General features: G+C 45.3%; 1 protein-coding gene across 3 annotated transcripts in view; it reads right to left on the reverse strand.

The window, feature by feature from the left end:
• SH3PXD2A (SH3 and PX domains 2A) overlaps window positions 1–21,786 on the reverse strand; it is a 245,071-nt gene that overhangs the window by 81,567 nt on the left and 141,718 nt on the right. For all 3 annotated transcript variants that reach the window (XM_050976023.1, XM_050976022.1, XM_050976024.1), the window contains one exon: window positions 11,559–11,587. In XM_050976023.1, coding sequence (XP_050831980.1) covers window positions 11,559–11,587 — 29 coding nt within the window. The remainder of the gene's footprint in view (window positions 1–11,558; window positions 11,588–21,786) is intronic.

Here is a 21,786-nt window from a genome sequence, read left to right on the forward strand (position 1 = left end):
TATGGTGAACATGAAACATATTATTCTAGATTTCAGCAGAAGCTTTTGTGCTGCCAGTGAGACTGGTTTGTTTGCTGCTCCTCCCACCTCTGGCAAGAGAGCAGGCGCCAGACTGCTGGGGACTAATGCTTTATGCTTGTGATACAGCTCCACTCATCTCATTTTAGCAGCAGACTATTTGCCTTCTGTACAGCTAGAGCAGAGCAAGCTTCCACAAAAGCCTACAATAGCTGGAGTCAGTCTAGAATCAAATGCATGAGCTGAATCTACCAAAATCCAGATACCACATTCATGGTACACATCAGTACTGCACATCCAGGTGGGCTCCTGCCCCAGCAGGTGCAGAGGAGTTCCTCCTCCATGGGCATTTTAGCAGCAGCTGCTGATGCAGGTTCCTTTTGTTAGTAACACAGTCTGAAATGTCCAGTTCAGGGTTGAGCCCAGCATCCATGATTTAACACTGCTGCCAGCACCAGGAGGGACACTCTCCTGCAGATTCCAGCATCCATGATTTAACACTGCTGCCAGCACCAGGAGGGACACTCTCCTGCAGAATCACAGTTGCTTGGGCTATCAGGGACCAATACAACAAGCTTATTTTTAAAACAAAAAGCTGTCTAGCTTGTTAAGCTGCATATTTCCCAATGACAGTCCTGCAGTAACTGTGGGCAATTGGATCATTCTGGCCATGAGTTTCAGTGGGGTTGCAGTTCTGGCACTGTAACCATTGCCCCAAATGATTTCTGTGCATGGCTGAGGAGTTAGCACAGGCCAAAGACAGGCCTCTGCCAGTGCTCTGGATGTGGCTACCTTGCTTTGGAGGGCAGAGAGTTTAATTATACAGGTATGGCCTGTTCTTTGGAAGTGGCCTTCCATAGAAGAAAACAGTCCTAGGGCCATTTAAATAATGAAACTATGTTGTTCTCATGAAGCCTTTAACATCAACTGGGAATACCAAAATCTCCCAGCTGTTACAGTGCAACTTAAATTACTGAGAAAGGGATTATAAAAACAAGTGGCCATACTGAAGAGATACTGACATCTGGTCTGTTTCCAACAGTGGTCTGTTCCCTGAGTGCAGTTGAGTGTTTTGCAGACTCATTTTGTAGACTTATACCCTTCCTGTCTTAATTGGAGGGGCGAAAAGAAAATAAGCAATGCAATCAGTGATTCCTCAGACTGGAGCTGGGGAAATAAATGCTTCTTCTGAGGAATGGGTGTGTTCTCATGCCAACAGTGGTATCTGACAAGTCAGCAAGAAGTGGGCTGACCACACTGTTCCTTAAATGTGTCCACTTCCTAGAATTGGCCTACAGCCTTGTTGGCTGCAATGTTCATCACATATGGCAGAACAGAAAACAGAAGTTGAGCCTGTATTTCAGTTTACACTTTGGAAAACAAGCCTGCCAAGGAGCTGGTAAACATGAAGCACTATGTTGCTGTCCTGGGGGCTCTGGTGGGACACCTTACTGCCCTAAGCAGATAAAGAACCCAAAAGACAGGTTCAGTCTACTCAGTCCAGGGTTTCTTGTTGGGGTTTTGCCTCCACTTTCCCCCTTCTTGCTTCCTTTCTGCATTCTTCAGACAAGCAAAGGAACAACTTTCTCCTCCTGACAAGGTGAGGCTGCCCAGTCAAGAGCACTCAGTGAGGAACCCCAAAACTGTGGGGCTTGTTTCTGCTTCTATCTGCAGACTATGCACCATGCTCTTACCCTTGTGACCCCTCCAAAAATCTCAATCCCCCAGATCCACTGACCATCCTTTGTCAGCCTGTCTCCAGGTTTCTCTCCTCTACTCCCTTCCCCTTCAGCTGGGCCTTGGCACTTCAGTTAAATGGGAAGGCACTAAAATGCAACAGTACTAGACTGGGGAGGAAGACAAAAATACTTGGTTTGCTAAGCTGCCCCCAGAAGTGGAAGTACTTGTACCAGAGAATTCCTCTGATACAGAATCTATGTGTAGTTTTACAACACGTCTGGAAAGAGGAAAAAGGCAGATGAGCCTTCATCCGAACTGGAACCACTGCCACATATTCTTGGCTCACACAATTCATTCATTCAGTTGGGCAGAGAACAACAGACAGTCAGAGAAATGGGAGGATGGCACAGAAAGGTTGCAAGTGTTTTGATCTATCTCACACAGTCCTACTCAGGGCACCCTGTTGAACTGTGCCATTGATGCTTCTCCCCTCAGGCTCCAGAGAGACCTAAACAAAACCAACATTTGTGCCTGGTGCCTGGCTCAGTGTGAGCCTGGTCAGACATTAAACCTCTTAGGTACCACCACAATGACAGATTCATTTGTTACTGTAATTGCTGGGCAAGCAGCTGTCCCACACCAGGGTAGCTTAAATAAGCTTTCCTTGTTCTTTTGTCCGTGGGACGTTGATGCATCATGTTTAGAGCAAATAATTTAAGAGAGTTGTTGAAGGAATACACATATATTATTTTTCTCCCCAACAGGAGACTACATTTTAAAGTAAACCTCTCATCGCTGCAAAGATACCTCCTCTTCTATACACTTGAAGCTGAACATCACCTCCACTCCCCATGCCATCTGTTCAAGAGGGCTGTGTCTTGAAAAAATATTTGACTAGTAGATTATCAAACATGCAAATCCAGCTAAAGTATCTGAGTAAGAGGATTGGCATTAAATAAGCAGGCATTAAATAAGGCCTTTAATTTTAGTCTTATTCACCAAGTTCAGCTTCATCACGAGCAGCCAGGGGAGGGCCTGTCCGTGTGGGGGGTGGGGGCAGAGGTGCTGGGCTGCAGTGGTGGGCACAGCCAGCACCTTCCTCTCTCCCTGGCAGAAATGATCCCACTGGGAGCCACCACCACGCTGCAGAGCAACCTCAGACCACGTCCACTTGCCACGTAGCCTGGCGTAGGCTGGACCCACACACACTGCTTGGAAAATGCTCACATCTGGCTTTCACGTGACTTGAGCGTGCCTCAGAAATTCATCATCTGGATAACTCACTCCTGCAGGGGAGAAATCCACAACCAGGGAGCCCTTTCCTGAGCTGGAACGGAGGAGTGGGGCCAGAGGATCGTGTGCCTGACAAACTGCACAGTGACACGCTCACAGCTGCATTTTCACAGCCTCATCCCGTCCTTCATCCTTTCTAAAAGTACAAACACAAAGAAAACTTAGTCCCAATTTTCTACTCTGTTTACTTCTGCAAAAACCCATTTTAATCCCATTCGCAGACCCAGAAGTATCCAGGGCTGTTTAGTTTTTGTTCTGGCAGCCATTGCTCACATTAACTCTTTCCACATGGCAAGTGGGGATTGTTTCCCACATGATCCCTGTGGTACAGCCCCTGCACATACAGTTTTGTACCAGTTCCAAGTTTTGCTGGGAAGTGCCTAGAATATCTGAATGCTAATCCACATCTCCAGCTGTACAAACTGAGAGCATCACCCCTCTGAGGAAAAAGCCAGCCTCCAGCACTGCCAAGGAGGAGGGCAGAAAAGCCCCAGACGTTGCACTTGGAAACTCACAGGTATGTACACATGCTGGGATTCATGTGTGGCTCAAAAAATGGAGCAAGAGTCAAGTCCCAACTGTGAAGGAGCCGTGCTGCCAAGCACAGAACACTGAGCAGCACTGGCGTGTCCAGGCAGAGCTGGCCAATAATCAGTGCACACACTGTAACTCCTGCTGGACACCTCTGGAAGTAAAGCTTCCAGCCATTTCTGGTTGGGTGAGCCACTCCATCCAGAGTGAACTGGAGAGAGGATTTGTGCTGTCACGCAGCCTGGACACAGGCCAGCTCGAATGGGCCAGGTGTGCATGCACAAAGCTGGATGCACTTAGGGAGTGCTATTTTAGGGGCTCTCAACAGGCTAAGGACACACACCCCACATCCAGGTTTCTAGAATCTGGGGACAGAGTGCTCACCAGCATGAGACTAAGCTACCCAAAATGCCCGGGGAAGATTTTATCTGCTCCTCTCATCCAGCCAGACCCGTCTGTGCCCCTTACAGATTCCTGTGGTGGCTGAAGATCATCACCCTCTGCTCCAGCTCCCAAATGCACTTCTCACCTGCCTTATCCAGTGTGCCAAAATCAAAATACCAGCACTCTCTGTGCAAGAGAGGAAAAACCCACGCAGGCAGCGTTGATACCATCTGCCACTGACAGACAGAAGAGGGAGGAAGAACAGGAGCAGATGGAGAACAGAGAATTTCTTAAAACCAAGAGAAATGCCATTATATCCCCATAGGTACCAAGTGCTTTCTCTGTGCTTGGCTGAAGACACTCTGAGGCATTTTCAGGGTTCAAACTGTTCCACCATGGCTGTGCTCAAGCCACACCTCATTTTTCCAGCCCTGCCTGCACCCAGTCTCCCTGCCCTCTCTCCTGGACACAGGGCTCTCTGCAGCACTGATGCTGAACTGGGAACGGCAAAGAACACAAACACATTCTTTTCCCTAATCCTGCACCCTGTCCCCACACTTCAGTTTAAAAGCCAAGGAGCAAAACAAAAAACCCACACAACATACAAACACCTCTTTCTCTCTTATCCCATCTTCCTCCCACCCCAGCATATGGGCCACCCAGAAGATGACAGTGATCCTATACATCTAATGGGCCACATGTCCTGTCAGCAGAAAACTGAAGCAGTGCAGAATAAAGTCTCCTATCTGCTCTTCTCGTCAGTAGCCTCAGGCAGAAGTCCAAAGCACTTCAGTTTAAGCAGTGACTTTAAAAATATGGTGTACAAGGAGAAGTGTGAGATCAGCTTCCTTCTGCCAGAACACTACAGACTGGATTTGGAGCGTGGGATTGGAGTGGACAGATTCACATCTTGACTGAAGATGCAGAATTGGGTCACACACGCACAGATGCTGCAAGGACATGAAATCTGCCTGACTAGTGGCAGCTCCTCCTCAAATTCTGCTCTCTGCTAGTGCACCTGAGCACGGGAGTAGTAGTTTTACCTTGGATAAAAAACCCCAAACCCACAGAAGATGCTCCTTATGAAAAACTTGTTTAAAAAAAAGACTTATGGTCTCATTAAAAAAAAAAAAATCAGGTAAGAAAATTAGGTCTTTGGGGAATAACTGCATCAAGCAAAAACCAATAAACTGATCAGAAGTTTAGCAAATTCACTACCTGAGGAGAAATAATTCTCAGTCATGAGAAAAGGAAGCTTTGTCATTGATGACTGAATTCAAGATGCACATTGATATCCCCAGTAATCAAATGAAAAGGTTTGTCTGTTCCTTAACTGCTATGCTTTCGCCTACTTTGCCTACTCTATCCTTCTTTTATTACAAACTCCTTCATCTTCCTGAAAAGGAAAAAAAAAAAAAAAAAAGGAAAAAAAAAAAGCAGCAGCTATGTGAGAACCAAAATGTTCTGCCAGAATCTGCTGTTTTTAAATTCCATGCAGTAATTAGTACATACAGCCAAGAAGGTTAATCGTATGATGAGGGAACAGTTCACGATTTCTGATCGAGAGCAATCCTGTCAGTACATGCTTGTGAAGTTATAAAATAGTGACTGGCAAACTATCTCATCCAGTCATCCTCATCAACAGGCCAAATGGCACCAAGGAGCCAGTCCACCATCCCTGCTTCTGCTCTAATTGTAGGGAACAATGCAACTGTGCACAGTTCATGCTGTGATTCATCAGGATACAAACAAGAGCACATGCCTCAGTTTGCAGGGATCATGTCATACCACAGATTTCTTACAAGGATTAAGACACCAAGTTACATGATTTAAGATGTTCCTGGGACCTTGCCATGGGCTTGGACAGATTTGCATCCCTACTCACCACCTTAAAAAAAAACCTTCCAAGCTGAAGCTTTCAGAGGAATTATAGGGAGACAGACTTCAGAGACAAACACCCTGAGAGCAGAATGACTCAAAGTAACATCTGAGTTAAAAACCACATTCTAACTTTGTTGCTACCACCTGGGCTCAGATCCACTAAGCAATGGCCAAGTCCCTGCTTGGGGCTGGTAGCCCCCAGCATCTGCTGCAGTTGCCACTCTGAGAGAAGATGCATGGCCTCGTGCTGGGATTGACCATGGTAGTTAATTGGATTTTTTAGCCTCTTAAGTAACACACTTAGATTTGGCTTCTTTGAGAATCCAGTTAAAAGGCTTAAGAGTTCTTCTGGCTGAGAAGGTAAAACTGAGACAGATTTCACAGTCAGCTGGATTAGTTAAGGCATCCCCCAGTTCTAATACTAAACATTTAATACTAAATGATGATATTGATGGGATATCCAGATGATATCCCGTCAATACTGCAGCAACCTTAAGGCAAAGGAAAGGCAAGACTATATGCCTCTTGGAGCAGTCCTTCCTTCTCCCTCCACTGCAGCCATTCCCCACAAATATTACAAAACACCTGCCAGGGCTGGAGGCTGTACATTCCCTGCTCACCCTGTACCTATGTGTAGCTAAATGCTTGCCACAGGCCTGTGAAGCTGGCAGAGACCTCCACACTCAATGGTATCAACCAAGCTTTGCTCCCAGGGTCCCCACCTCAGTCCTGTAACAGGTAAAACCAGCTCCAGTCACATAACCCTGCTGATCCAGCTGGGAGCTCACACATTTGTCACCCCATTGAATGATTAAGCACAGAAGGGGTGGCACACACTATTCATTTTCTCCACATTGTCTTAAAGGAGGCAGCTCAGACTAAGTCAAGAAAATAAAGCTTTTTTATAAAAAGAAAAAAATATATAGAGCAAGACACACCATGGAACTCTAAGGGCAGGCTAGACACATGCAGAGTGACAGGGTTAGAAAGGTTAAGCTCGGAAGTGAAGAGCCTAGCTCAGCTGTAAGGACAGAAAAAGCCACAAGTTAAGCCATTTCCCTTGGTAATTACAAAGGAAGCAGAAAAACTACCCCAAATAATACAAAGAAATGGCAATTAAGGCACTCCCTGAAGCTGACAGAGTGTACATCTTTGGTGCATGAGGGCAAGAAAGAAAGTTCCTCTAGTAATGAAGAATTAGGCCAAGGAAGCAACTTGGACCATCAGCTCCACGCATAATTCCTAGGCAGCACCCCACAAAGTGATCAGCCACCAGGCCCTTGGTGTTTTTACAACAATCTGCTTGTTTCTCACTTGGGGCCTCACTTCTGTCATTGCTGAAACTCTCTCAGCTCTGCTTAGTAATTTCCCCACTGAGGGAAAAGACAGCATTACAGATGTTTCTATAAAAAGATTGTGAAGTATCTTCCAATGGACTCTGAAGTTTTTATTTACTTGCCAGCAGATATATCCTTCCTAGTTTTAGATTATAGGAGGGAAAGAAAACAGTGATTGCTGGCTGTGTATAGCCATAATCTTGCTGTCCAAAAACTGGACAGGGAAACCCTGCTGAAAGATGGTTTACTCATTCAAGGAAGCCTCATCAGCATCCTGAGGCAACACTGGCTTGAACCAAATCATTAACTGAATATTCTGAGTGCCCTATTACTACTTAAAATAGATTTCAGCTGCCAGACTCAGCCAAAGCACAGCCAGCTCGATGCAGACAGGATCTGAACAATGAGGGAAAGGAAACACGGCAGGACTGATGGAGCCATAACTTCCATTTTATTAAAGCTTATTCCCCTTCACTTGGAGGAGCATCCTACAGCATAGCACAAGGTGCCAGAGGAAGCCACCAGGCTGGCTGGAAGCCAGCTCTGTCCCAGCAGCAAGGTGTGCAGTCACAGCAGGGGCAGCTGGGCTATGGCTCCAGAAGGGGGTGGCCAGCAGTGCTCCTGCCCAGGCACATGGAGAGTTGTGACCACAAGGGCTTGGTCACCTAGAAGGATCACTTTGAAAGCTCCTCTTGTGCTGGATCTGACCTCAAGGTTAACAAAGAGAATCTTCTCAGTGGCTGGGAAACACTGAGACTCAGTGCAGAAAAGTTGTGAAGCCCACACCAGCTCCCTATTGCCACCAAACAGCAGGTCCCAGACGCTCCAGCTTCATGACTGGGATCTGACTGCTTTGGCATGAAACCAGCCAGGAAAGATTCTCAGCACGGGGAGAGGGCAAGATCTTACTCCAGGAGTCTGCAGCTTTCTCTAGCCATCAAGGGGGTTTGTGAGGTGGGTGACACAATGATAGCTTTGGGGAGAAACGTACTCCAACTGGCTTTATAAGCCACATCAGGATTAGCAGATATCTCAAGGGTTAATTAGTTCACCATGCACAGATGGTAGCTGGTAGGGTTTGCAGAATGGATTAACCTAATCTGTTGCTTGTAATGTACCATACAAATATCCATTCCCAGATTTGCAGCAATTCTACCCTTATTTTGATTTGAGGACAGAAAAAACACACAATGGACGCCAGCATAGAAGTAATGCCTGTTTTGAGTGACAAATGAGTAGCTGTTCACTTGGCTAATGCAACTGACAAATTGGAGTTTGGAAAGTAATTCCTTCCCATTTTGCTGCAGAGGGTCTTTGGGTGGACCAAGAAGAGCCCATTTGTAGCAAGTATACAGAATATGCCCATGGTAACCACTCCTCACAGTTGTACTGAGGGCTCTCCAGCACTGACAGATGGTCATAGAGCAACAATTCAATTGCCTGAAACACGAAGGCAGCTTTCTGAGCAGCTCTGCAGCGTGTCAAATAAAACCCCCCAAGTCCAAGGCACCAGCACATGTGGCATTTCAGGCCACAGCAAATGTCTGTGCCTTCACAGAGCCCCAGGTCTCTGAGCTGGCTGCAGGTTAAAGCATTTATAATTAGATCACATCCAAGCAAAGGGCTGTGTGTTTACACAGCCCTTTGCACAAGAGGAAGCCTGGCTCAGGGCTGGCATGCAGAGATGCCCCAGATCAGCACAAGCCTCCCTTTTGTTTAGCTAAGGACATGCCACGCTATTGCATTTAGTTCAGAAGGTCTCAAATGTTTACAACCAGCATCAACTGCAGTGGTAAATGTTTCCATAACTCCTATTAAGCTCTGAACTTATCCAGTTTCTCCCTGCTCTAAGGGGCGAGCAGAGGACTAGCTAGACACTCACTCTGGCAAGGCAGAGGTCAGGGTAGAGGTGATGTTGGCTGTCTGAGGCATTCTCTGAATGTTTTTGCAATTGGCCATGCTCGTGTCATGCCTGCACATGCCTGAGACACAGCAGCTGTGGGATTCCTGCTGGACAGTGTGGGACAGCTGTGCTCACACCCAGCAGCCTCCTCCCAGCACGTCTTTGGTCAAGACACAGGATGTTCATACGGTCTCATTTGTTGGGAGGTGCTTGCATTTAAAAATGCCTATTTGTCTCTTGTTTACAGATGCAGTAGTTCTGCACCCATAGAAGAAACTATTTCAAAGCTGTTTGTTATCTTAAAAGACAATCACAGCAATCCTGAAAATCTGTGCTTATTCACCCCATCCCTTTTACAAGTGTCATAAAGCTGATCTTTGTTAGAGGCTGTAACTGGGAATGCCCTTGGCATATTCCTTTGCTCATTGCGTGCACACTCCCACAACATCCAGCTCCAAACAGAAGGAAGCATTCCTCTGCCATTCCAAAATCAAGCAAGGAGATGGCTGAGAACAGAGTCCCTTTATACAGCTCCATTTGTTCGTAGTGCAGCTTCACATTCCTCTTTGTATGGGGTGAGTGGAGAAAGGGTGTCCCTCACTCGTGTTTCCAAGGCCTGGCTGCACAAACAGCCCAGCACCAAAAAGGAAAGAAGTGCAGGAGATCTGGCAGCATGAGGAGCTGGGACAGCCAAAGGAGGGAGCCCAACCCGAGCACCCCTCACGGGGATGAATGACCATGTCACTTGGGGTCCTCAGGGCAGGGGGCCAAAGAGTCCAGCAGGGGACAGCATCCACAAATGGCATCTCAGCTACACTGACTCAATTGCTTTTCTCATGATGTCATGGCAGATCAGCTCCAACTTGCCCCCAGAGCAGCAGTTTCTGGAGAGGCAGCAGTTTCCTTCCACTCCCAAAGCAGTTCCTCACATCTCTTGCACATGAATTGCAATACTCTTTCATGTAAACTGGTGCACTGAGCCCAAAGCTCTCTGTGTCTCCTAGTGCTGTTCCAGGTCAGTGCTAAATCAGGTTGCCCCAGAGACTTCAGCAATGTTTTTCAAAGATTTTTACATGGCCCAAAAGCCCCCAGTGCTCAGGATGTGGCACTGAGCCAGGAACTCCCACACTCAGCTCTGCCCTCTACCAAGTCACTCAAGACTTTTTGATTTATGGTCAGCCCCTCTAGAAAAGGCACTGCTGCCAACTTAATTCACAGGCTGTTGTGAACACACACTTTCCTTAATATTACATTTAGCAAGTCCTAGAAGTGCAACCCAGACAGAAGCTTTACAGGAGATTAAGAAGACCAAGCATGCCCTAATTTATTTGTGGGCCCAACACCTTGTACCATGCTTGCCTCTTCACTAGCACACCCACCTCAGGGAAATTCAAGGAAAGGTACCAAAAGTATTGGCCTGCAAGGGCAGCTGCCAATTGATACCCAGGCCATCAGGGTTAAGCAACAGCTTCTCTTTAGTGCATCACTTAGCTTATTACAGGATGGCAGCTTAAAAGCCCTCATAATTAACCAACAAATCGATCTAGACAGTGAAATTCATTGCAGTCCATGTTACATTCATCTTCCCTTCCCTTCCAGAGACTAAGCCACTGCAGTGTTTCTTTATCATCTTAAAAAGCAGGAAAAAAAATCCTCCTCTCCCTGCACACAGGCCAGAGTTTTCCAGGAGTTGGTTTGGAAGGCTTCTCTTTGGATGCCCTAAATGCAATTTGAAGCATCCAAGGTTCCAAACAAAGTCAATGAGAGTTGCAGGTGCTCAATGCTGCTTAGGGGGAAAAAAAAATTAAAAAATAGAAAGCCCTGACACATCCAGCTCAGAGCAGCCAAGCCCAGAGGCCCATAATTGCACATCCCTATTGAAAACACATCTGTAAAAATCACTAAGAGCTACATGGGGAGGGGTAAAATTGGATTTATATAGTCTCAAATCGGGGTTTTATAGGACATTTCAATCCAGGATTTTAAGAAGAAAACACTGAGCTACAGCCTTTGAGGCAGCCCAAACCCAGACACAAGCATTGAGAACATTTTGCATCAGAAGCCTCACCAGAGCATTTTGGAAAGGCATGACAAAACATTCAAATCAGCAGAGAAAAAGATAACCTTCCCCTCCAGAAAAGAACCCCAACTCTGACTCTGCACTTTGACCACTTGCAATGAAAAATAAATAAATGTAATACAATTATCATCTCACATTGGAGAGGGAGCTGAATAAATGCAGTTAGAGAAGAGCAGTCATTTTAACTGCAATACTATATAATATACATTATAATTATACTATAGTTATAGCTGCAATACTATATAAAGTATATATACATCTATATAGCATACAGATATATTTCTTCTATACAGTGCAAAGGAAAGAAACTGATGCTTATCTCCAGCAGAATTCAGCAAAAAAAGTTAAACTGCTACACAATTAAATGCCACACAAGATGAACAGAAGGGGAAAAGCAGGGGCTCAGGACCTCTGTAGAATCATGCAGCACATAAAAAGCCTGGTGTCTTACCTGATTTCCTCTTTGAAGATCCATAGTCCCTGAAAAACAGACAACAACAAATAGACATGGTTAGAGCTGGGAAGGGTGGTGAGAGAACGGGTGCCTCCCAAATTTCCACCCATATGCTCAAGGGCTGGGGCTGCGCCCTCCCTCCCTGGCAGCGGAGGTGAGGGCGGCCGGGCATGGGCGGGGGGACCGGGGGCGTCCCGGGCAGCTCCGGCTGGGGCTGCCGCAGCACCGGGGGCGCGGAGCATGTGATCAGCCCGGCAGAGCGAACCATCCACCGCCGGCAAGGCAGGGGAGAGGGGTGTCATTTTTTCCCCTTTAAATTGTGCTGTTAAATGCACAGCTACTGGATTAACCCTTAGCGTCCCCCCGAGAGGAGCGGGAATGGGAACTGTTTGCTGCAGGGATGCGGCTGCTCCAGGCTGAGCTGGCGTGGTTGGCAGTCCCGAGGCTAATTAATTTGTGAATAACCTCCAGTCCTCGCCTAGTTATCTCTGACAAGCACTTGGAAAGCACAAGGGGGGAAAAAAGCCCAAACAAACCGAAACAAACCCCAAACTTTGTATTTTCTTCTCTCTTCCAGGATAGAACATGCGCCCTTACTTTTCCATAGTGATTTAAAGGGTGCTGGCACCTCCACTCGTGCAGAACAGCTGAAACCCCACACAGCTGCTCTGGGAGGGGAAGAAATTACAGAAGGAGCTGCAAGAACTGATTCGGGATAAGAAAAACTGGACAAAAATACTTGGCTGGGGGCTGTGCTTCCCGGCGGTGCTCTCCGGAGCCGGTCAGCCCCAGCCCTGGCACGGGCAGCCCGGGCAGCGGCAGCACCGCCGTGCCCGCACAGTGCCCACCGCACCTGGCAGAGCTCATGCTGGCAGAACCACCCACGGCAGGTTCTCCTCGCAGGAATCCCATCAGAGGGACAGGCAGGAGCCTCTACATTTTGGGGGGCTGGGCTGTCAGAAGTGGGGTTTTGTCCCTTGCACCTTGCTCCATCCTCCAGAGGATCAGAGAGGGATTATCCCAAGCTGTTTATTTAAAGAGAGTTTGGGGACTCAGCTGAAGAGCCCCCAAAGCTGTTTTGAGGGCAGTTATGTCTACATGTAAATTCTGTTTCTCCCAGAATTTTGTGTGCACCCCCATGCCTTACACGTCTAGGATTTGCTTCCAGTGAGTAATAATTGGGAATTTTTTGCACCCCCTTTAATTTCCCAGTTTCATTTCTACTTCAATTAAATGGTTGTTTTCTCAGCCATATCTGCAGCTGTATTTGATGTGATGATGCTACTGCTCATGAATAAGTTGCTTCTTCTACACAGGTGATATCATATGCAAATATGGTTCCTGATATATGGAGCCTGAAACAGAGATCCCTCAGACCAACCCAGGGATGGCACAATTCCCAAAATGTAGTCCTCTACCCCAGCTTGGCTCCCATGCCAGTCTGGAGCTTTGTAGAGCTGTCAGTACAGCTCTCCTGGCATGCAAAACTCAATTCACATGATTAGAAATGAGGTAATGATTGATTGATTGATTGATTGATTGATTTTTAATTAGAAGAAATTACTTTATCATTCTAAATAGTTATTTCCATCACTACCACCATCCAGTTCACAAGGCTTAATGAAAAATAAAGAAAAGCCAAACAACCTGTGAGGCCAGTTTTCCTCTTTTCATTTAGTCTTTCTGTAAGTTTTAAAGTCAGCTTTATTTGAGTTCTGATTTGGAGTTCCTGAAAAAAAAACAGGTACCCCATGTCTCCCTGTCTTCTTACTTTTTTGTACACCCACATTTCACTTATTAAGTCAGAGGAAAGCAGTATCAAATAAAATGAAGCTTGAAACAAAATCTTCCATCTCCACAGTGAAACTCTGAAATCCCAAACTTGTTCCTCCCAGCAAGGACAGAAAAAATAATAGAAAGCAAAGAAGATATAGCAAAAAATCTCTCTGACTGTGTAAAGTGCTCTTTGTGTACCTATTCTTCACCTTTTTTCTGCTAAAGAAAGCCTGTGTTGCTGCTTTGCAATAGCAGCAGCAGCAAGGAGCCCTGCCTGACTCCATGTTTAATTTTTTAAATGTCTTCCTATCCTACATATGACTCATTGATGTATCTTCCCTCTCCCAAGTGATGATATATAAGGGTAATTCCTCTCAGCCTCATGGTTTTCAGTGAAGCATTAGTGTGAGGCTGAAGTATTGGTTTATGTCTCCAAACCAATAAAGGAAATTATTTAATGGTTTCTCTTGACTGTAACAATTTCCAAGTAGAAACTCTGACCTCCTGCAACCCAGACTGCACCTGGCACACTGTTAGCCCTTAGATCAGACAAAAAATGTGGTGTTGCAGAAGGAAACCCTTTCCAAGGAAAGGCACAATTAATGCCATATCTGTAGCTATGCAGGGAAGGTCACTTTCTTTTCAGCTCTTGCTCTTTTTATCTTTTCATCTTCATAGACACACATATTTCCATTCTTCTTCCATTTCTATATGAGAACAGACACCACCATCCTAACTCCAGTACCAGCTACAGCTACAAGAATAACAATGAAAGCAGCGGGTGGAACTAAAAGTAGCTTTGGCAGGTCTCTTCATCATCCAGGATCACTCCACACTGAACAAACACCTATCTCAAAAATAGCATATTTCTACCCTTTTTTAAATCTAGCAATTTTTTGAATCTAGAAATTTTGTTTAAAGTCTTCCTGTGGGGCACCACCTTTAGCTGATGCTGAGCCTCATTACTGGCAAGGAAAATATTTCCTGCTGCTAATGGTATTAAAACATAGCTGGTGCCAAGCACATCATGCAAGCTGGATACACTCTCCTTCAATGACAAAGGAGAGGGAAGCTGGATCTCCTTTCTCATCAGCATTACCCCAGGATAACATTACTCATTTGAAATGTAGCAATGAATGTGAAAGGAGGACCATGGACTTTGCTATAAAGCTGACTGCTGTGTTAGCACATTAAGCTGTCCACAGTCTGGAAATTTCTGAATCATAAGAAGATCTTATATTGAATTAATACATCACTTGCAATCTAATTTAAATATGAAGGTTTTATTAACAATGTTATGGAAAAGTTTTATGGCACATCTTTAGGGACTGACTTTGCTGCTGTATTCAGTGAGAGTTAATAAACATTGATGTGTGTGCACGTGTTTTGATCTGAATACATACAGATACACACAAACAGTGGCACAGTCAGAAAGTTGTTTAAAAAGTGAGGAGTATCCTGACATTTGTTCAATAGAGACTACAAAATGTTCCAAGTGGAGAGGACTGGAGGTGACTAGGTGCATTGGTGACAGCTGGGCCTATCTATTTTCTAATTCACTTTGATTTATATCTGTCCCAGAGGGTTTCTCCTGCATTGCCTCTGGAGACCTGGCAAGTCTGCAGAAGCCTCCTGCAGGACCAGCTTCCCTTGGAGGTAATGGGTTCAGTCAGGGGTCCTCATCCCTGTGGGACCCATGGTGCAAAGGCTCTTTTGAAAGCTTCTCCCCCTTGCTGTGGGCAGCAGACCCAGAAAGTTCACTCTCTGGGATTCCTCCTTCCCCAGATACGTCACACTTTAGCCTGGGGCCTCTGCCTGTCAGTAAAGCAAGGCTTGGCTTCAACTCATTTAGCAAAGATTTCAGACAACCATGAGTTTCAGCTATGAGGGAAAACAGTGCCTGCAAAGCATGAGGAGCTGTCAGACCCATGGAGCAGCACGGCTGGGGGAGCTGCACAGCAGACACTGCAGCAGACGAGACAGAAGCTAAAGGGAGAGTAAATCATCTTCCTGTCTCTTTCTCAGTGTTCTCTGTCCAAAGGAGATGAGACAGTGACAAACCCTGAGTAATGAAGGTCAGTCTGTATCCTAGAGAGTATTTTAATACATAAATTGAAATTTATTGTTGGCTTTTGCTAATTCTTGTTTAAGTACATTGTAGTAATTTCTTTTCCCAGGGTCCTTAATTCCTAAAAGTCTCTAGTGGTGTGGGCAGACTGTGGTGGAGATATATGACATTTCAAGCAAACAACTTAGATTATCATTTAATCACCGATGATTTGCCAGGCAGATTAAAAGCACAGAAATATTTTTACAAGGAAGTTCACTCTCTCCTTCCCAACATTTCAGTTTGCAGTCAGTAATGAGGACGGCTTTTTCACAAACTATTTTTCTTAGCACTGCTATCAGATTCTGTGACGCTATTTTTAAAGTAAACCAATACAAAAATACTTTGCTACTATTCTTTATGTGCACAGGAACTTGAGCCTTGAGAAAATACTTGCATCTTGAAACGCTCCTTATTTTCATCAACAGCCAGACTGACATTTTCTATTTGAGACAAGGCACAAAACCAAGTGTGACTGAGAACTGGCACCTGCCTGTCACCAAGGACTATGGCTGGAGGAGCACCTAACACATTATTATTATCCAAACACACAGGAGCTGTATGGAGAGTGCAGGGTTGTAATTCATACTCGTGGTACTCAGAGTGCAAAAGCTGAACCATGTGCATGAAGGCATCTTCATTCCCACTGAGCTCTGAGACCCATATGACATGTAATTAAGCAAAATTAACTCTGTGTGTTATGCACTGGGAATAGAAACTCAAACAGATGGATGCACACAGCTATACATTTTCCCCCTACAGCATTCCATCCTCTGATATCATGAAACCACAGCTGATCTCTTCCCTGAGCCAAAGAAACAGATGAAGGCTTTTTTCCTTCTTCTTCTTCTTCTTCTTCATTTTTTTTTTTAGAAAGTATTCTGTTCATTTCCTGACATAAATCGTTGCATTGTGGAACCCTCTCCAACATGAATCTGTCCTTTCTGAGCAGAGGTCGAGCTTTCCAGCCCTGTGAGAAAGGGCCCCATTGTGGTGGTCCCAAGACTCCAGAATTCCTTGCCGCGAGCAAAAGGGACTTGTGGGGCAAGAAGAGAATCTGTCGACCTGACTTCCAGCCCAGGCATTTCTCACTGGCTGGACGTGGCCTCTGCTGCTGCTAAGAAGGGTAAACCACTGTTGTGCAATCCCATCCTTAAGAGAACAGGGACAAAACAAAATAGAGGATTTTGCTTTCCTGTCACCTTCCTGTTGTCTTAACAGCGTGTCTGCAGAGCAAACAGCCCAGCCTTATGTACTATATACTTCTGCTTAGGCTGCAGTTACTTTCTCTGCATTCCATAACAAAAGTGGCCCAGATTGGCTCACCAGGACCCAACTGGAGATCCTGATTTAGTGCTTTAGTGACTCCTGACAGCTTGCTTGAACACAGCAACCTAAAGTTCAACCAAAGTTTTCCCTGTGAAGCTCCAAGCACAACACTGGAGAACTTAATAAATTTATAAAGTGCAGAAGAGATCTCCCCTATACCAGTAAGCTTAGCTTGCACAGAAAAAGCCAAGGTTGGAAGGAGATGGACACTGTCTCCTCTCCAGCAATGCTCCCTATACCTGAATCCATGGATTTCTATCATGAGGCAGAGATGCAGGACAAGGAAAGGCAGTATCCTCTGTTCTGCACTTATCCTGGAGATTAGCCCCCCACCAAGTCCAAAGTGCAGGGGATGCAGACAGCTCCAGGACAAGTGACATCCCCATGGGCCATCTCAGCCTCACATGGACACACTGTTTGAGAGCAGCAGCCATTTCTTTCTTTATGCAGAATGGGTGTTAGAAGGACAAGAGATGGGTTTGAGGCACCCAACCCTTTCTCTAAATGAGTAAGAAATGCCACAGATTTTTGTCCCAGGATTCCTCAGCAGTGAAGTTGATTACTTGGCTCCAGAGAGCAACTTGAGTATTTGGCTCAGACTAAAGAAATGTAGAATTAGCCTCTTGCATTTTTACAATTATATTTTTATGATGAAGTTATCCTCCTGGAGGAAGACAGAGCTTTGAAAATGCACATTCAGCATTTCACCAGGCTGTGAGATGCAGGGCAGGGCGCTCTGACAGCAAAGTCCAGCCTCTCTGGCACCAGGGAGAGATGGCTCGGCACAGGCTGGGGGCTGCAGAACGCTGGAGCAATGAGCTAAGGCCATGTGATCCTCTACTGCAAGGCCTCAACAGCCTTGAAAAAGACAACACAAATGTTTATAGCAAGTTTTTCCTGGAAAGAAGTATAAAAACAAGGTCTTGCCTAAGAGTCACATCCTCATCTGTTTCTGGTTTACCTTGTTTATTCTTACAGATGGCAAATTTCTCCACAGGACAGAAAAGAGTATTTACCTTAGCAAGAACTCTGGGTGGAGGTGTTCTTCACCTTTCTTCACCTCCTCTAAACTGACCCTGCTTGTCCCTTGTGGGGAGGCCAGATTTATCTCTTTCTTACAATGACCGAGCATGTGTCACTTTATTATAGCCTTTACAGCATAAATGCTGAGTGATAAAAACAAGTTAATAAAAATTAATCATTCTCATGTGCAGGTTTTCCAGTTATGCCCTTCACTTGGGAATTTTATTACAAACAGCTACATGCAGATACAACATGTTTAAAAGATGCATCTAATCACAGTTACAAATTAAGTATTGAGTATCAGAGTAATAAATTCAAATGTACCTTATAAACTGGTCAGGCTAATGAGCTTGCATATACATCATATGAATCTGATTAAGAGCTTAAGAAGTCTGCACAGGCTTTGAATCTTTACTTCATTTTCTTAAGCCCTCCCTGATTTCAGGGTGGGTGCCTCAAAATCTCATTTCTGTAGATGTGGGTCCAGTCTCTGGTTAGCAAGCACGTTGTCCATTTGGGTTTCTGAACTGCAGCCCAAAGAGTCCCCCCTGCTGTCCCTCTCTGGGGACCTCTGCTGTGTCAGACTATCTCTGCCCAGAGCTGTGTGTGTAGTGCCTGGCCACGGTCTCCTCCACCTCTCTGTCCCTATAGATGACCTCCCCAAAAGAGGCATCACCCATGGCCAGCCAGGCTGTGCCTGCTCATGAGAGGGAGGATACCATCACCCCCACCACAACATGCATGGAACTAACAATGTCACCCCCAAAAAAGCCCGTGCCAGAAAGTCCTTGGAAATGGAGAAAGGGAAGGAAGAGGAGAAAACTCCCAAGTTTTCTTGGGAAAACAGGCTACCAATACTCAACTCCAGCTCCAGACACAGCTTGTCCAAAAAGGCTTTTGCCCCTGAATTACTGCCCCAGGAAGAACAGTTGGAGCACAGCAGTTTAAATCAAAGTAAGAGAAGAGCTTCTGCATGTAACACAGCTGAATCATGGTACTCACTGGCGTTAGACTTTGTAATCACCAAAACCAGGCATGGGTTCAAAAAGCAAGGAGATAAATTCATGAAGCAAGGATAAATGGTGGCTATTGTACTCCATGCTCTGGATGTTTTGACCCGAAGAGTCCCACAGCGGCTGAATGCCAGAAACAGAGAGGATACACAGGGGAAGTTCACTCTGTATTTGCTTTGTTTCTTGTATTGGCTGTAAGCCACTGTAGGAGACAGGAGGCCAGATGGGGCCCAGGTCTCACCTAATTGTGGCCTTATAATATATTCTCCTGTAAAAGATCAGACTGGATTAGGATAAATTACATCCAAATCACACTGCATTACTCAGCACATTAAATTGTCCTTAATCACGTACTTTGATGGTCTAGAGTCCTGCCTAAATTTACCTCCTGTGCATATTTCTGTGCCTATTCTGTCGAAATCATTGCTGAATTTCAACTGTACATAACCAGGCTCTAATGAAAAGCCAATAAGGCTCTTTGATCAAGCTTTAATAGGACTCATCACGGGGACATACTCTACTGTGGCAAATGGTTTCCTCATCCTGTCTCTTTCAGAAATGTTTTGTGAGCCTTTAAAAGCAATTTAGTCTTGATTTATGTTAGCTAAGTGATTTCTGTTGCACATGTGAGTTACAAGAAAAGGGCTCTCATCTCTGTTTACTACACTGTTCAGGAAATCAGTTATAAATGCTGTAGTGCCTTCAATGTCTCTGACTTCAATGCAGCGGAAACCAGCAATCTGAGTGAATACTTCATCATCCCCAATGCTCCCACATGTGCATCCAGTACTTAAAGAGGCAACCTATAGGATTTTTTTTTGGTAAAGGGTACTGAGATTCCCTTGTCTAAGCTGTTTACCTAAGCTGTTTCCAGCAGATATTCAAGGAAATATTAATGCAATTCTTTAACAGAGAGCATATGAAACATATTGATGAGTATCTTATAGAATTAGGTGTGTGTTCAATAGGAGGGAGCACTTCATCACACGTTCAGAGGTGAGGACTGTAGAAGGGGTGACTGAGCAATCTCATGTGGTCAGCCAGGGGTGCAAAGCAACCCAAAAGTTTTGATGGCTTGACCTGACCTGCCAGAGGTATCCAACAAGCCCTGGGCATAGGTTAGAGCAGGTCTCTTCCCACCAGGGGACAGATGCCAGCAGGAGCCATTGCAAAGTGCCTGTGGCCAGTGGTGTAGGTGCTGCAGCTGCTGCTGCTCTGCTTATGGGGTTGCTGAGTAATGGCATTCCCAATTCTTCTCACTCCCCATCTTGGGCAGAAAGACCTGACAAAGGATAACTGACCCAAACAACATGCTTTGGGGTGCCTTCTTCCTGCTTTCCCCTCCTGCTCTTGAGAGAAAGCCCTTGGGACATGCAATTCCCCTCAGCCCTCACACACCACATCCCCCTGTGAATAGAGTTCCCCATGATGAACAGGGCTGGTGACATCGAGCCCTTGGAAGCCCCGCAGGACCAGGACCCTTTCACAGGAAGACAAAGCAGAAGAATTTTCTGTCTGCCCTTTCCTTTCTGACTGCCCAAGGCATGAGGATACCCACTCACAGCCTCCTCTGAGCACTCTGCCCCACAACAGCCTCACAACCACCCCACTGTGTGTGTTGGGTTTCCTCATCTCTCCCTGGCATTCCCCACAGCCCATCCCAGTGCGTGGTGCAAGTGCTGGCAGCAGCTCTCATGCTGGAGGCTCACACAGGGAAATCCCAGGCTGTCACTGGCATTTTTGACATTCTAAAGTCTCTAACTTGGCAAAATAAGAATTTATGTACATGCATTTCCAGACATGGCCCCAGCCCTGCTAGACCTCTGGACTCCCAGTACAAAGGAGAGTGTGCCAGATGCTTGGTATTGGACAATTTTGCTTTTTTTTTTTTCTTGTGGTGTTTTTCTGGTGTGTAGTACTTCTGTATACTCAACTGGCTTTTCAGCAACATGATGCTTGGACTGCTCTGTCTTGCTGCTCCTGCTGCATGTCCAAGGGCAGCTGGACCTGAAAGATTAGTGCTGCAGTGTGCACAGACAGCAGATGGCTATTGCATCTGTACTTACTTTGCACTGCTAAATACCCTACTGCCCTACCTAGTTCTACATCCCCTTTTTAGTGGGAGATATCTCCCCTGAATTTTTAAAATCATCTGTTGCACATATGGCCCTAAGAATGGTAAACATTTTTTCCAAGAGAGGCAAAAGCTTATGATGCATGTGGGAAGACAAGATCAAGCCCACAGTATGAACTCCAACTTCATCTGGTGACTGCAGTCTTTCCTTTCCTCTTTACAGTTCCCTCAGTTAGAGCAGGGAGATTAAAGCAGGGCTCCTTCCCAAATGTGCTTCAGCAGCATGTCCTCAGTTAACTGTCTTGCAACATCAAATGTCTTTTCAGCATACTAAGCAGTGTAGTTCTCTATAAGACACCGATTTTATATTACTTGGAATTGTTTTCTGCCTGTTTCTACAAAGCAGCATATGGAAATATCTTTCGAGGCATCGGGTTCTTTAATTTACTAGTCAAGAGACATAAATCATGGCATGTAAGATCTACTGCAAGTTCATGAACTCTAGGAAATTTCTCTAATCACCATCCTTTGAATGGAGCTTTTTTCAAGCACTGTAAAACTCCAAAACATAGCTAGTAAATTTTGCTGGATTGGCAACTACTAAAAGCAGACTTGTCTTCCCTGATTACCTACCAGGATCAGACAGTCTTAAAACATCCTCTGTGATTCTAACATTAAAACATTAAAGAAAAAAGAAGTCCTGAATTTGTCTTGCCCAATATAACTGTTGAGATTCATTAAATTATTCCAAATTATCACTGACAGGCACCAGTTGTGGGGGAAAAAGAGACACCTACCCAAAGATAAAACCTTTCAAACACTAGGGTTACTTTTCAAGGTGACCAAACCCCTTTCAAATATCCAATTCTGACAGCAGGTCCATCTCTTTTATGCTCTCTAAAA

This window comes from Serinus canaria, chromosome 6 (genome assembly GCF_022539315.1).
Source record: "Serinus canaria isolate serCan28SL12 chromosome 6, serCan2020, whole genome shotgun sequence".
Classification (NCBI taxonomy): Eukaryota; Metazoa; Chordata; class Aves; order Passeriformes; family Fringillidae; genus Serinus; species Serinus canaria.